This window comes from Erithacus rubecula, assembly GCF_903797595.1.
Source record: "Erithacus rubecula genome assembly, chromosome: 4".
Taxonomy (NCBI): domain Eukaryota; kingdom Metazoa; phylum Chordata; class Aves; order Passeriformes; family Muscicapidae; genus Erithacus; species Erithacus rubecula.
The window spans coordinates 18,552,561-18,566,166 of record NC_136686.1 but is presented as its reverse complement, the minus strand read 5'-3'; the positions used below and the strand labels follow the sequence as shown (position 1 = coordinate 18,566,166).

Here is a 13,606-nt window from a genome sequence, read left to right as displayed (position 1 = left end):
ACAGGGGAAAGGGAGAAAGCTGTAAGAGAGATTATTTGGAATTAAAAGATTGTGTATTTTCTCTGAAAAATAGGCCAAGGACAAGCTGATGTAAATTGCTGTAGGCAGAAAAAGGAGTGGATGAAACTGGCTCCTGACCTCATACAACTGGCAATGGTGCTGGCTCACCTACATGGATGGAGCTGGGTGATTTAATGACAATTCAGTCTTACAACAGAGCCCTAGAGTGGAAACCTAAACCTAACCTCCTCCAAAGGCCAGATGTATTTAACTTCCAAGGCTGTGGGTTTGAGTCTCTTTTCAGCTTGTGGAAATGTCAAGATCAAACTGAACAGCTCCAGGATTTTCGCAGACAGAGGACACAGAAACATCTCTGTACATTCAGCGTATTATCCTTAAGAGAATCTCTGCAAAAACAGAAGAGCTGACCTGCAAGCCTCACCTCAGGCACTACAAGCCCTTGGACCTGGATGCAGCCCCCACACAGCTCTTGCAAAAGCCTTTAGTTGGAAGGGGGGCTCCTCAGGTAAATATGGTCCTCTGACATAGGGCAGGTGGGCAATCCAGCTCAGAGTCAAGCTTGGGCAATGCAAACATCAACCTCAGCTGGAGGGAAAGGAAAGTTTTCAGTCAGGAGTTTGGGGAATTTTCCCCAGGCCATGAAGAGCACAACACAGATACAACTGACTTCCTGCCTGTTGGTATCTTCCTATCATTCTTCCATAACAAGATCTCCATCATCACTTCAATTTTGAGGGGTTTGACTCTGTTCTACACAGCAGATAAAGTTTAGCTCAGGGCTACTCACTCCCAGAAGTGACTCTGGCTTCTGCCTCACACAGCCCTGTCCAAACCACTTCTACCAGTTTGTGTTTGTGTGCTTGTCTTCCAAAGAGACTGAATCCATCCCTAAATGGCAGTGCCTTTCCTACCCATGCAGTGTCTCAAAACCACCATGTGCCATCAACATTTTGAGTGTTGGAGCTTTTCTGCTTTGGGTTTCTCTTGCTCTTAGGAGAGGTGCCTTAAACTGAGCTCTCCATGTCTTTGCCACAGATGTTGCTTTTTCCAGAATACCTTGACCCTGGTCTTTAATTTGGTAAAGACCCAAAGTCACTGCAAGAGACACGGAGGGAGCAACTGCAGAGTGATTCTCTGTTCTACCAGGTCTGCCTCAGCAGCATGGAAATACTGCTACTTCCCCACTCCCCATGCAATTCTCAATGGTGCAGCTGATGTAAGACATTTAAAGGGATGAAAGGAAATGAAAGAGCTCCATCCCAGTGGAAGCCACCAGGAGCTAGGTATCAAACCTTCATCTGTGCTTTTGGAAGACTTCCTCCAGGGCTTCAGTGCAGTAGTGAACGACCCATGTGCAACATATACACTGTTCTCCCCCACTTACTTCACAGCTTGAAGAAAGGCAATAAACCCAGGGACTTTAGCTCAGCCAGTTTTGCCTGACTCACTGATTTTTGTTGCTGTTCTGTGTTACAGCATCAGGACTTCAGCAAATTTTACTTTTGTTTCTACTGTCAGCATCCTGGTACATAGATGGGAATGGAGTTCTACCCTGCCACCCTACAGGTCACCAGCACCAGTGCTGGCAGAGCTCCCACATAAATCTTCACATCTGTATCCTCTAGAAACAGCCATGTTATACACTATCCATCAGACAGAAGGAATTTCTCATATCTGACACTGTTCTTGTAGGTATTGGTTACATTTTCTTTGATATTTTCATATCTGTAGCATTTGGCCTTTCTTTTGCATGGCCTGGGAACCTGCAAGAACATTTCATATGACAGTGCAAAGTAGAAGGAAGGGGCAGAAAGTTTGTTTCCTACCCTGAGACTTGCCCTTATGTTTCCATGTGATTTGTGGGGAGCTTCTCTGGCCAAATTACTCAAAACTATGAATTGGTGTTTAGCTTATCCAGGTTATCACAGCCTCTGAGACTGGGACTGTCACTCCATGAGACACTGAAAATCTGCCTGTTTAATTACCTCAGTTTCCCTGTTGGTAAAGGATAAGATCTTCTTCCATGTCTCAACTCATTAATATTAGCAAATTGTTCTGAGATTATGGGATAGCTGGAACTATTTATAGGAACTCAAAATGCCATTTCTACTAGGTGCAAGTTGCCATGCAATTAAAATATACTGAGCATCACAATATGTAGCAAATGGGACATCTTGTTTTACATCAGACAAGAGCTGCTAAGTGGCTCTCTGCTTCCTAGTCGCTTATTTTATACTTTTTGCCCTGAAAAACTCATTAAGGAAATGTACTGGGCCAGCCTGTGATGTTTAGCAAGAGTCATAATCTCTCTCAAAGTTTCCAGCCCACAGGGGAAAGGATGTCCGTGTGGGCAAATCAAACTCCTCTCTCCACAGCTCTACAAAATGCAGAGCTTTACAGTTTGCTGTCAAGAGAGGGATGTGAACCACAGTTATGGCCCTTCTGTACCTCTTAAAGGAGATTTCCATTCTGTGGGTATATACAAAAATCTCTGCTCTCAGCCCTTTCAGAGAAGAGGAACAGAAGATCCTTTAAATCTCAGCTTTCCTCAGCTGCCTTCTATGGAGTGACCAGGGAGAACTTTTATTGGCTCATTCTCCTACAAATGAATTTATGTAGATTCCTTCCAAGGGGTTGCATAGTTTCTTTCCTCATTTCTGTCTGGGAGAGCTTTGTATGAGGCCATTTGGACAAGACTACCAGAATAATTCATAACATTTGCAGACAATTTGTAAACCCTTACAGTGTCCCAGAATGATTAATTACTTTTTGTAAGACTATGAAACACTGTGTGAGTGTGTGTTTGTGAATATCCATGAAAACATGCAGTTCCCCCAGGCCCAGGGGCAGGCATAAAGATCAGCACAGATTTATTCTTTGCTGTGTAGGGGTTTTTGTGATACTTCAGTTGTTTTGCCCCTCCATATTTTAGGTTTCTAAGTGAACCCAAAGCAGAAGGTAGCAGTCTTATTTTTTCCCAGGTCTCCTACAATAGACCAGATGTACCAAAAGTATAATCCTATGTAAATGATTTATTCTAATGATGATTGCTGACCTTGGCTTCAGTCACCCAGGAGAAAGGAAACTAAAAGTCACCCCTCATCACAGATTACAAGGCCTGAACTTATTCTCTGTTAACTTTTCAATGTTATTAGTTTCATATGAACTTTCAAACCAAACAGCAATTTGCTGGTAGTTTCTGGATGAATGTACATTAACTCAAGTGAGTATGAAACAAGGAATCAACAAATCCTGGGATTTGGAACAATTTCCTAAAACTGTCTCAAAATATTCTACATAAATACCCATCCAACACAAACTAGTTGCAAAAACAAAGCTCATGGGAGCAAAAATCAGAACAATGCTAGAACAAATATGCAGGATTTGCTCAGGACTCTAGTCCAAGCCTGCTTTTGCAGCAAGGTACAAGAAATAAATCCATGTATGCCATCATCAGCTATACCAAGTCTGGAATATTTAGTACTGAGTTCCTATACCAGAACCTTTCCCCTTTTCACATGATTTAGGCTACTTCTAAAAATTATTTGCTTCTTGCAGTTACACACAGAGTTGGGTGATAAAAGTTACTTACTTTCAATTTAACAATTTATCAATGTATTGTGGAAAAAATGGCTGAAAAAACATCAACTGAAAGAATAAATCTGGGGAAGCTGCAAATACAAACATGCACACAGAAAATTTGAAAATATTATCCTGTTCTGTGCTTATAGAAACCAGTCTCCTCACAAAGTTGAGTCCAAATCCCACATGAAGGGAAAAGAAAGTCATGACAGGCTAAAGAAATCCAAAGTAAACACGAATATTAGCTCTGTTGCATGGTTCTATAAAACAAACTGGGTGAAATTACTCCTTGGGTTGGTTTGGTTATCATCACCTCTTGCCATGCTGCCTTGACCCTTGTGACTTTAATTTCACCACTATGTATCACCTTCTGTTGTCTTTCCAGCTTATTGTTAGCACCTGTTATTAGGTTGTTCTAGTAGGAGCACTGATTAGCCTGTGTGTTTATAACCCATGCTTCCACAGTGAAAAAACCTGAGATACTTAATACAGATAACAATAATCCTGTGCAGTCTAAACAACCTTTGGGAGAGCTGTTCCAAAATAATACTGCAAGCTTTCGTGTCTCACAGGATGGGAATAAGGCTGATTTCCTTTAAAGCACATCATTGATCCTACCTTGCTGGCCTTCAGTATCTCAAACATCAGAGGCAGCCCTTGAGTGATAAGCTCCTCAGTGTACTCCTCCTCCTGAATGGACTTGAACTCCTTGAGCAAGCACTGGATGAGGGGGCGCCGGTGCTGCTGGAAGGACGTGCGCAGAGACTCCAGCCACGTGTGCAGCGTCCAGGGAACACCTGCAGGCACAGACACAGCTCATTCCAGCCCCAGGGAAACCCCTGCCCTTCTGCTTTTGTACCTTTGCTGATGTTAGGATTTTAAGCAAAAGCTGCCAAATCATTCAAGAAATCAAGTTCCTATTTATCCCTAATTGAGAAGGGTGATGGTTATCACTGCATCCCAGAGCTAATGTACAGAGACTTTCCACCAACTGCTAAGAGAAGACTGTGGTCTCTCTGCTCATCTTGCCTTCAGCTTCTCTGCTGAGACTACCAATTTGTGGTAATTGCTGTGGTGTTCTGCGTTGCAAAAGCCTTTTGGAAGCTAGATTTACACTAGCTCATTTGTTTGAATGTGGCCCTGGAGAGCCATTAAATGATGAAAAAACCTGATTTTGGTCACTACCTACCTAGATTCAAATTGGTGGTCTTCAGATTAAAGCTTGCTTTAAGTGATACCTCATGTCCTCTCCTGATCATTAGTATTTTCCCTGAAGAGCACTGGGTGAGTTAAGCAGATCAGCCCTTTCAAGCAGCTTTGTCATGGCAGAACCACTCTCCAGGAAGTTAAAGGGAATTGCTCCCATGCACTGAGCAAGAAAGCACATGCAGCTAATGTACCTCTGCAGGCATGAGGCTGGATGTGACCTACTTTCTGCTCTTGCAGAACAGAGTGGAAGGAAATACAAGCCTGGTGTTTGGCAAGTGAAGGTTTTTCCTTCCATGTCAGAAAATGTTCAATGCCTGGAGAGCAGCCCTGTCACTCTCCTCTCATTCATCCCCAGATCTTTGCTTGCACAGCCCACTGCACACTCTGATCCATACCCCATGTCCCCAGGGCTGGAGCACTGCCCCAGGCAGAGGCACACCAGGCACTTGGGTCTCTCTTTCTCTGTGAACAGATGAGTGGGGACGGTAAATACACAGTCCAGATCAATTTCCATCTGTGCTACACAACCACCCTGCCCACAGGCAGAAGCTACTTCAGGGCGGGCTGGTATGATATTCCAGTCCCTCAGCTGGCATACCAAGGATGGCATGGCATACCATGCTCCTGCCTTCAGAGTCTTGGAAAAGAGAGACACGATTCCCACAGTGTTCCCTCCCCGGACGGAGAAGGGGAAGGAGGCCAGCACTGACCTATGCTGCGGATGTCGATGGTGACGTCCACGTAGCCGTGCTCGGCGCTGTGGTACATGGCCTCCTTCAGCGCCTTCAGCTTGGCCTTGCTGCTGCGGCTGGCGCAGAGCGGAGCCGCCGCCGCGTCGGGCAGGTCCGTGCCCTCGGCCAGGATCTCCTCCAGAGACAGGATGTCGCTCTTCTCCTTCTCCGGCTGAGCCAGCAGCTTGCGGAACACGTTCCTGTCCATCACAGCACGACAGAGACAGAGGCAGGAGAGGAGAGCAGAGTCAGTGGCTGGGCCTTCACCGCACTGGGCTTGCTTGCTGTGATGAGGCAAGTCAGGACACCTACCCAAGAAATTACTCCAGCTAATGGCAGAACCAGCTGAGAGCAGACCCAAGGCAAGCACAGCTCCTGCTAGCCCACCTGCACTGGCTGGGGAAATGCCTGCAAGTCCCTGCTGGCATCACAGGAACTGCACAGATGTCACATGAGTGGTGGCATCTTGTGGGAACAAAACCTCATCAGCTAAATGTGACTCAAGACTTCTTCAGCAACCAGGGAAGGCCAAGGTGCCTCTGGACAAGCTCTTGGGACTCCCAGCGTGGCAGCCACCTGGGAAGGGAGCTGCCTGGAGCTACGGAAAGCACCACCACTCGACTGACACTCAAAGCAGTCTGGGAAAGCTAGAGCAGCTAGACATTCAACAAGGCCAGTCAGGGCAGGTTCAAGCACAGCCACGACTACTCTACAAAGCCACTGATCCAGCTGGGCCATCAAATAACAAAGCCCAAACTCAGAGACTCTGTGCCCTTAGGTTCACACCAGCAAAACCTCATCGACCTCAATGGTTTCCCTTGGTTTTGCAGCTGTGAGAAGAGAAACCAGCCTGGCTCCCAGCCCACCCTCCTTGTATGCCCGTGTCCACAGCATAGTGTGTCCCAAACAAATTTAGGACAGAGAGGGAAAGAAGAAGTTGTGTGTGAGTGTTGTACAGGTAGGAACACAAGAGCCAGAGTCTGGGACATGAAGAGCCAGCAGCCAAGCCATGGAGAGCCCCAGGATCTCCCTGGGCCTGTGGCTCCCATTCACAGTGGGTGAATGTGAGACTTCAACACCCAGAGTGTCCTGTCTGTGCCAGGGATCCCTCACAGGCTCCAGATGGGCAGAGCTGTCGAACCCGCCCTGACCTGCCATCAGCGTGTTGTTAGACTGGCAGCTCATCTCTAAGCAAACACACAGTAGGTACTGTCTCTAACCTGTATCTATGCTCCTCTGGATGGCTACAATCAGAAAAGTAGGAATGTCAAGATCATGATACTAACTCATTACACTGCAGTCAACTCCTGAGCATTGCAAGGTCATGCATGTCAGGTGCTCATCTCAGTAGGTTTTTGGTTTTTTTAAATTTGCAGCATATAAACAACATTAAGACACACAGGACTTTGCAGTAAACATAGATGCAGAAACTATATTCAACAAAATTAAGGCTGGAGCAGTACAGACACAATTCACTTAAACCTGAGAAAAATATCAAGAAACTCAGAAGGAATGTTTTTGACATTCCCTTCTGCTGTCACATCAGCTGCCATTTAACAACCACTGCATTGAACACACCACAAGAAGCCTCCTTTATTTTTTTTTTTTTTTAAACATAACAAACCAAAACACAGCTTGTACCACCAACTGGTTGAATTCACGTGTAGCAGAAAGCCTTACATCTCTGCTCAGTTGGTGGCATGTTCAATTGTTCATGCAGAAATTTCACCCATCTGCTCAAATTGGATGCCCAGGCAAAAAAGTAGCACTTGAAGGATGTCACTAGACTTCTTCCCACTCTACCTGTGTCCATGTGCTGCAGCCTGACTGAAAGAGTTCATGTCACCTTGTGGAGTCATGGAAATGCCATTCCTGTACATTGTGCCTATCATGGGGTCAGCTCCTCGCTCCAAAAGCAAACTAACCAGTTCAAAATTTCCTGCAAGACAAGAGATGCATTTTTACTCCTTTTAAAATCCAGTATTTGCTAACCTAAACCACAGATCCCAGCTGAGGAATTGTTACAGTGGGAGGAGAAGGAAAGTCCTTACCAGCAGCTGCTGCCAGCTGTAAAGGAGTTTCAGAGTAATTTTCTTCTCCATGCTCTAAGGAACCTTCTACCTTTGCTCCAGCATCCAGCAATAGCTAGAAAGAAAATTCACCATTTAGAGCAACTGGGGGTATCACAGTCTTCAGAGTTCATGAACAGTGACAAATGAGAATCTAATGCTTCTTGTTATCTGCAAACCAGATACAATGGAGACACATGACATGCAAATTCTGCCCATTGTTTCACAGAGGCAAATTCATTCCTTTTTTCGCTCATTTTACGCTGCCAAACACCAGAAGCACCAGCGTCCAACTTCAGAGCCAAAAAAGTGTAACCCAGAGCTTTTTGAATGGGAAATGGGGTAAGGTCAGTGTTAGGAAGTAATGCACTGGAGATGGAAGAAAATTAGCATCCTTCCGTCATGGTCTTCTGGAAGCCCAGCACCATCCAAAAATGGATCAGATTTCAATTGTCTCCATCTTTTGTATGAAGACATGGCCAAAACAAAGGCAATTCTTAAGGACCAATTGCAGCAATGAGTCTCCATCAGGGACACTTCCACATAAGTAGCAACAATGCTGAAAACAAAAGTGGCCAAGGAAAGCAGGATGGAGCCTGTGCTCCAGCCCCGCCTTGGTCATTTCTGTCTTAAGGCCTTCAAAGTTTTGGTGCTTGGGTGTGTCACAGACACAGCTGTTTTGAAGAATAAACCTTCTCAACTGTTGAGATGCCATAGCACAGAACCAGCACATCCCACATGACACGTGGATGGGGTAAGGAGAGTGAGGGATTCTCCCCCTCTGGAACAGCATGAGGGCTGTTGTCCACCTCTCTCCCACCAAGGCAGTGGTTTTGTGTTTGCTAGAATATTACAGTGCAAGAAAGTGCAATGAATGAATAAACAAACATATAAAACAAGTGGTCAGGAAGGAGCACAAGGAGTTGTCAGACTTTCTTTGGTGTGACTTTGCTTTAAAATTGTCCTGTTTAAGCCTCATATTGGTTAAGGTATTCACTTTGTAAGTCTATCATGTATCAGTACACTCTTGAAGAAGCAGAAGTAACCAATATGAGTATGACAAAAGGATGCTGGTTTGAGATGAATGTAATTAGAACTGAAGAGGAGAAAAAAAAAAGCATGAGATGCAGGTAGGGAAATACAATAATACCTGAACTACAGGAATATGTCCATGCAACACAGCAAATGTCAGAGCTGTCCAATGGCGGGTCTCAGGGTGGACGGATGGGTATTTATGAGCAGTACTGACAACCTATAAACAAATTAAAGTTATTTTTTTAAAGAGCTATATGTAACAAAATTCAACCTGCCTGAAAGCCAGGCATGTGAGGGAGTAAGTGAAAAAGAAAACCTAGGAAAGGTGCTTTATAAAATGATTTGCTTCATCTTTTTCCTGCAAAATTTTTCTCAATATTTTAACTGTTCATGCTGATTTGACAGCTTGATTTGAGTTCTTACCAAATGAAGTCTTTTACCAACTACTGTAGCTCCATCTAAACCACTGGCCACCAGATTCTTTGGCACAAGGGCAAAACAAACCATCCACAGCTGGTTACAACAGCACACACTGGGGAGGTAAGGATGGATCAGGACACTTATAGCTAAGGACCACTCCCACTGACTTCACCAGGCCATGTACCAACAGCCCTGGGTCTTGATGTTGCTCCAGGACCAGCCAAAATTCTTTGTACTTAAATCAGTACTTTTGTCACTGCTGTCATGAAAGGCACATCACAAGCCCTACCCTGGAGTTTCCAGGCATTCTTCCAGGTTCCTCCTCTCTCACCAGAGGTGAAAAAAAATGTCTGAGAAGTAATGGGGCAGGGTAACACTTCAGAATGTTTAAGAAAACCTCCTTTTTACTGTCTTTTCCTGTCTGGGTTGAACTAAAAGTGCCGGGTGGTGACAGTTAAAAGAGATGCAAACTATTCTATCTCCTTAGAAAACAAAATGCTATTCTTCAGATTGCTCTTTCCATTTTCTATGCCTTAGTGCCTGGTGCCTCTAATGTAGACATTGGGGAAGATGAATAACCATTCTTTGCTTCAGTTTCCCTGTCTTAAAGATGGGGGTATTAATATTGATGAGGTTCACAGAGCTGGTAGAATCTAATGAACATCCGCAGTCCAAGGCTGCACACTCAGATGGAGTGTGACACTAAAATTCAAAATCTTGTTATTGATCTTCAGAGGAGGACTAAAATCAGAGTAAAGGATGCACCATCTCTCTGTCTCACCAGCCAGCCCTGCTTTCACTCCCTTGTCTGAATTACTTTTATCCATACAGGGGAGGAGGGCAGTCATTAAATATTCGGTTCCATCAGCAGCTCGCATTTCCAAGCGCCACATGCAGCATTTTGCTAAAAGCAGGCCCTCAGTCCAAGGACAGGGATGAGGGCAAAATCTGAAGACCCCATGCAGATCCCACAGCTTGCCAGATCTGCACCAGCCCCTGGCTGTTATCACCCAGATTTGCCAAAGAGAGACTCAAAGGGCACCACGGGGAGTGTGCTGGCCTCTGAACAAGGACACAGGGCTCCCTGGGGGCTGAGTTTGGTCAGAAGGGAGGGGATTGAGCAGCTCAAGCCTTGGGGTTTGGGATGTGGAGCAAGAGCAGCAGAGGGTAGGGATGGGCAGGACCACAGCTCAGTGAATGCATCCAGCTCCTCCTCAAGCATGACTCCCACCACTGTTCGGGGCAGTCCATGGAAAGCAGCAAAGAAAATGAAGTCGTTTTAACTCCTTTGCTCCTTTTTGTTTTGTTGGTTTTCCTTTTTTTTTTTTTTTTTTTTTTTTTTTTTAAGTAAGAGTTCTCTCCAACACAGTGTTTGCAAAAGACCTGTGTCTGGATAAGCTTTTAAGAATGAGACTGGCTGAACAGCTACAGGTCCCACTGAGTACAGAGCAAACTGCAGCATCTCAGCACGTCTGGAAATGACTCTATTTTCACTAAGGATTGGCAATCAAAGAGGGAGGTGCCCAGCATTTGAGGCTACTTTTGGAAACATATTTGCAAAGTGAAAGGGAGAAAATTATGCAGGCACCTGACAAGAGTATTTATTTTTGATCATGGTTGATTTGCCTTTTTTTTTTTTTTGCCATAATTGCCCAATTTGCACAGTTGGTTGTGGTGTGCACAAATCACCGTATAATTGCACGCCATAATTATTCACAGTTCTTGTCCAAAAGTGTTTTCATTTCATTTTAGAGCAAACACTCTAGAGCAGTGAACTGGGGAGGTTCACATTCCTCACTGGAGCTGTTCTCTCATATGTCAGCAGTTTCAGGAAGACAAAACTGTTAAAATTTGCATTTGATTCAAGCCTGGAAGATTACTGGAGCAATCGGGAGGACTGCTCCTAATGAAAACTCGTCCTAGGAACCAAACAATGCCACCTCCCATCTGAGCCACAGGGCAGGGTTAAGAAGAGATCAGTCTCCTGCTCACCCAGCCTCTGGTCTGACTAGGGGTGCCAGCATTCAGCTACTGCCAGCTTTGAGGGTGTGCTTGGCTGTGGGGAACTGAAATCACCAGCTGATTTCACAATATGGTAGTAACACTGTCAGTCTCCGACGGGTGACATCCATTTCTACTTTTTAAATTAGACTTTTTCAAAAGTGCAAAACGTCTGTCTGAAGCAGTGACTCCAATTTATCAGCTCGCTCAAGTCCAAACAGAACAGATGGAACACAGATAAGTGAAGCAGACAGCTTAATTTACTCATGACCTCAACAAATTGAAACTGGGATCATTAACAAATAACTCTTCCACGGATTTTCAAATGGCTCTTAAAAAATGTACATACCTGCATTGCACTGAGCTGGACAACAATCTGTTTGGTGGACAGATTGTCTGAGTTTGTGATGTGCATTCATCAATGAGACATTTATATTCTGGAAGCTTCAAGCTCTTCATCCAACAGTTTTTAGCCCAAGGCATTTTGTAAAACAAAGTAAGGAATGGAACCTATATGGCACTTGTGTGCTGGGGATGCTTGGAACATCCATGTGCATAGAAATGCTGAGCTTGGGCAAGTTACCAGATGGGTGTTTCTTTTACCTTCTTCATTTAAAGTCAGTTGAGATTCAGTGAGCCCTTCCAGTAGCATTAGAGCTGTGCCCAGGGCTTGTGCTAATTAATGCCTGTATTCATTTGCAGTGTGCAAACACAACTAAATCACTGTTACCTGTGGATTAACTCCAGTGACTGGACCCGTTCTGTGCAGTGAACCCCAGTGTTAACCTAATGCCATTTGATTTCACTGTTCATTTCAAGTGAATAAGAAAGATTTGTTTTCTTTTTAAGTCTTGTGATTTTCAGGAAGTTTCAGGGGGTAGTTTAAGATGTAAACAAACAACAGGAAAAAAGATACAACCAACAAAAAAGTCCTCACCTCAGCATTCAGATCTGCTCCAGCATCTAGCAGCATCTGCACCATAGCCTCATCACCCCTGACACAAGCATACATCAGTGGAGTCATGCCCTAGTCATTTTTTGGAGTTAAAAAACAAAGGAATTGACAAATTTAACACACTTTGATTTTTAAAAACAATTATTTAAGTATATATCATCAAGTCTAACAGCATGTATTTAATGAAAGCCATTACCTCTGTAACAAGCATGACCCTCAGAGCAGCAAAAGTCAAACATTTTTGTAAAAATCTCAATTTTTGTTGTCACTTGTTCTTACTGCTTGTATTTTTCATGTTGTCTTCAGCATGGTGAGTGAAACCAGGCTTGCCAGTCTCCCCACCATAGTATACTGAACTGAGCACCTTTGTCTTTGGGGCCCCAGCAGAGACATTTTCACCAAAGCAACCATTATTTCCACTGGTATTTTAAAAAGACAAGAATTCTATTCAGTCTTCTATAATCAGTGTCTTAAAATCTAAGTTTTCAATTACTGAAAGAGTCTTTAAAACATCTCAAGCTCCTTTTAAGATCAGTCAGATTTGAGCACAGCTTTTTCAACCTGGATACTGTAAGGGGCTGGAAATGTCAAGGCTTTGTATAGCACTCCCTAGCAAACATGGACTTAATTTTAAATGAAATGCCAGACAGCTTTGTTGCAAATTGCTGGCTCTAGGAAAACATGGCCCTGCTTGGAGAAAAAGTAGATTAAGTGACCCTTCACTACAGAATCACCACAATGCAATTTGTATTCATCTGAAATACCTGTTATGTCTGATCACCATTTCCCTTAAGGGAAAGTACTGCTGTGGCTGTGGTAATGAGTCCAGATGAAACCATGAACAAAAATTATTAATCTACTGCAAATTATAACAGCAAAAGCTGCTTATTAAATACAGTAGGGTGTGTGGACCAACAGCCACCAGTTGCTTTGCAGAGAATCTCCTGAAGCATGCAGCTAACTCTGATGCATGTTTACAGCCTGCCTTGAGGTCCCCCAGTAAATCTGCTCTCAGACCACAGTCCATTTGTTCTTTAACCCAAGTGCTGCTATAAAGGGAACTATTTTCAGAAAAACTGGAGGTACCTATCCTGGTCAGACACCAAGCTGTGACACTGCTCTTCCTAGCAAGTGCCCAGCACCACTGTTTTTGGTGAACTACCCCAGTTTTCTTGTTTGTATGAAGGGCTAAAGACAGTGGGTGCTTATGTATGAAAGGGCTGCTCCTGTAGAGACAATATAAATTAAGGTTTGTCCCTGCAAGACCCTTAGATCCTCTCTGAAAGACATTGTGCATTTCACAGGATCAAATCTGCAGTGTACTCATGCAATAGGCACCTGGGGCCTCGTGCTATTATTGAGAAAAAACAAGCTCACCCTAGGCAAGGAGAGTTCCTGGGTGACTTGAAACTATTTGCAAACAGAATTTCAAAAGACTTCAGCCACAGCCAGTGGGAAAAAAATTCATTTGGTGGTCAGTAAACACTATGGGAACAAACACGACCATACAAATGAGTCAAAAAGTCAAAGAAATTGTGTTTGTGTCTTGGGACACAAGGATGAGGTTCCTTTACCTGGTTTTT

The 13,606-nt window shown here is 44.0% G+C and overlaps 1 protein-coding gene across 3 annotated transcripts in view; it reads right to left on the bottom strand.

The window, feature by feature from the left end:
- The window catches only part of ABTB3 (ankyrin repeat and BTB domain containing 3), a 178,093-nt gene that overhangs the window by 17,608 nt on the left and 146,879 nt on the right, over positions 1-13,606 (bottom strand). For 2 of the 3 annotated variants that reach the window (XM_079303619.1, XM_079303617.1), the window contains exons 6-11: positions 12,006-12,095; positions 8,763-8,864; positions 7,595-7,688; positions 7,347-7,482; positions 5,523-5,743; positions 4,222-4,400 (exon numbers count right to left, since the gene is read on the bottom strand). In XM_079303619.1, the coding sequence (XP_079159745.1) occupies positions 4,222-4,400; positions 5,523-5,743; positions 7,347-7,482; positions 7,595-7,688; positions 8,763-8,864; positions 12,006-12,095 (822 nt within the window). The remainder of the gene's footprint in view (positions 1-4,221; positions 4,401-5,522; positions 5,744-7,346; positions 7,483-7,594; positions 7,689-8,762; positions 8,865-12,005; positions 12,096-13,606) is intronic. The other variant, XM_079303618.1, reaches the window with a different exon arrangement.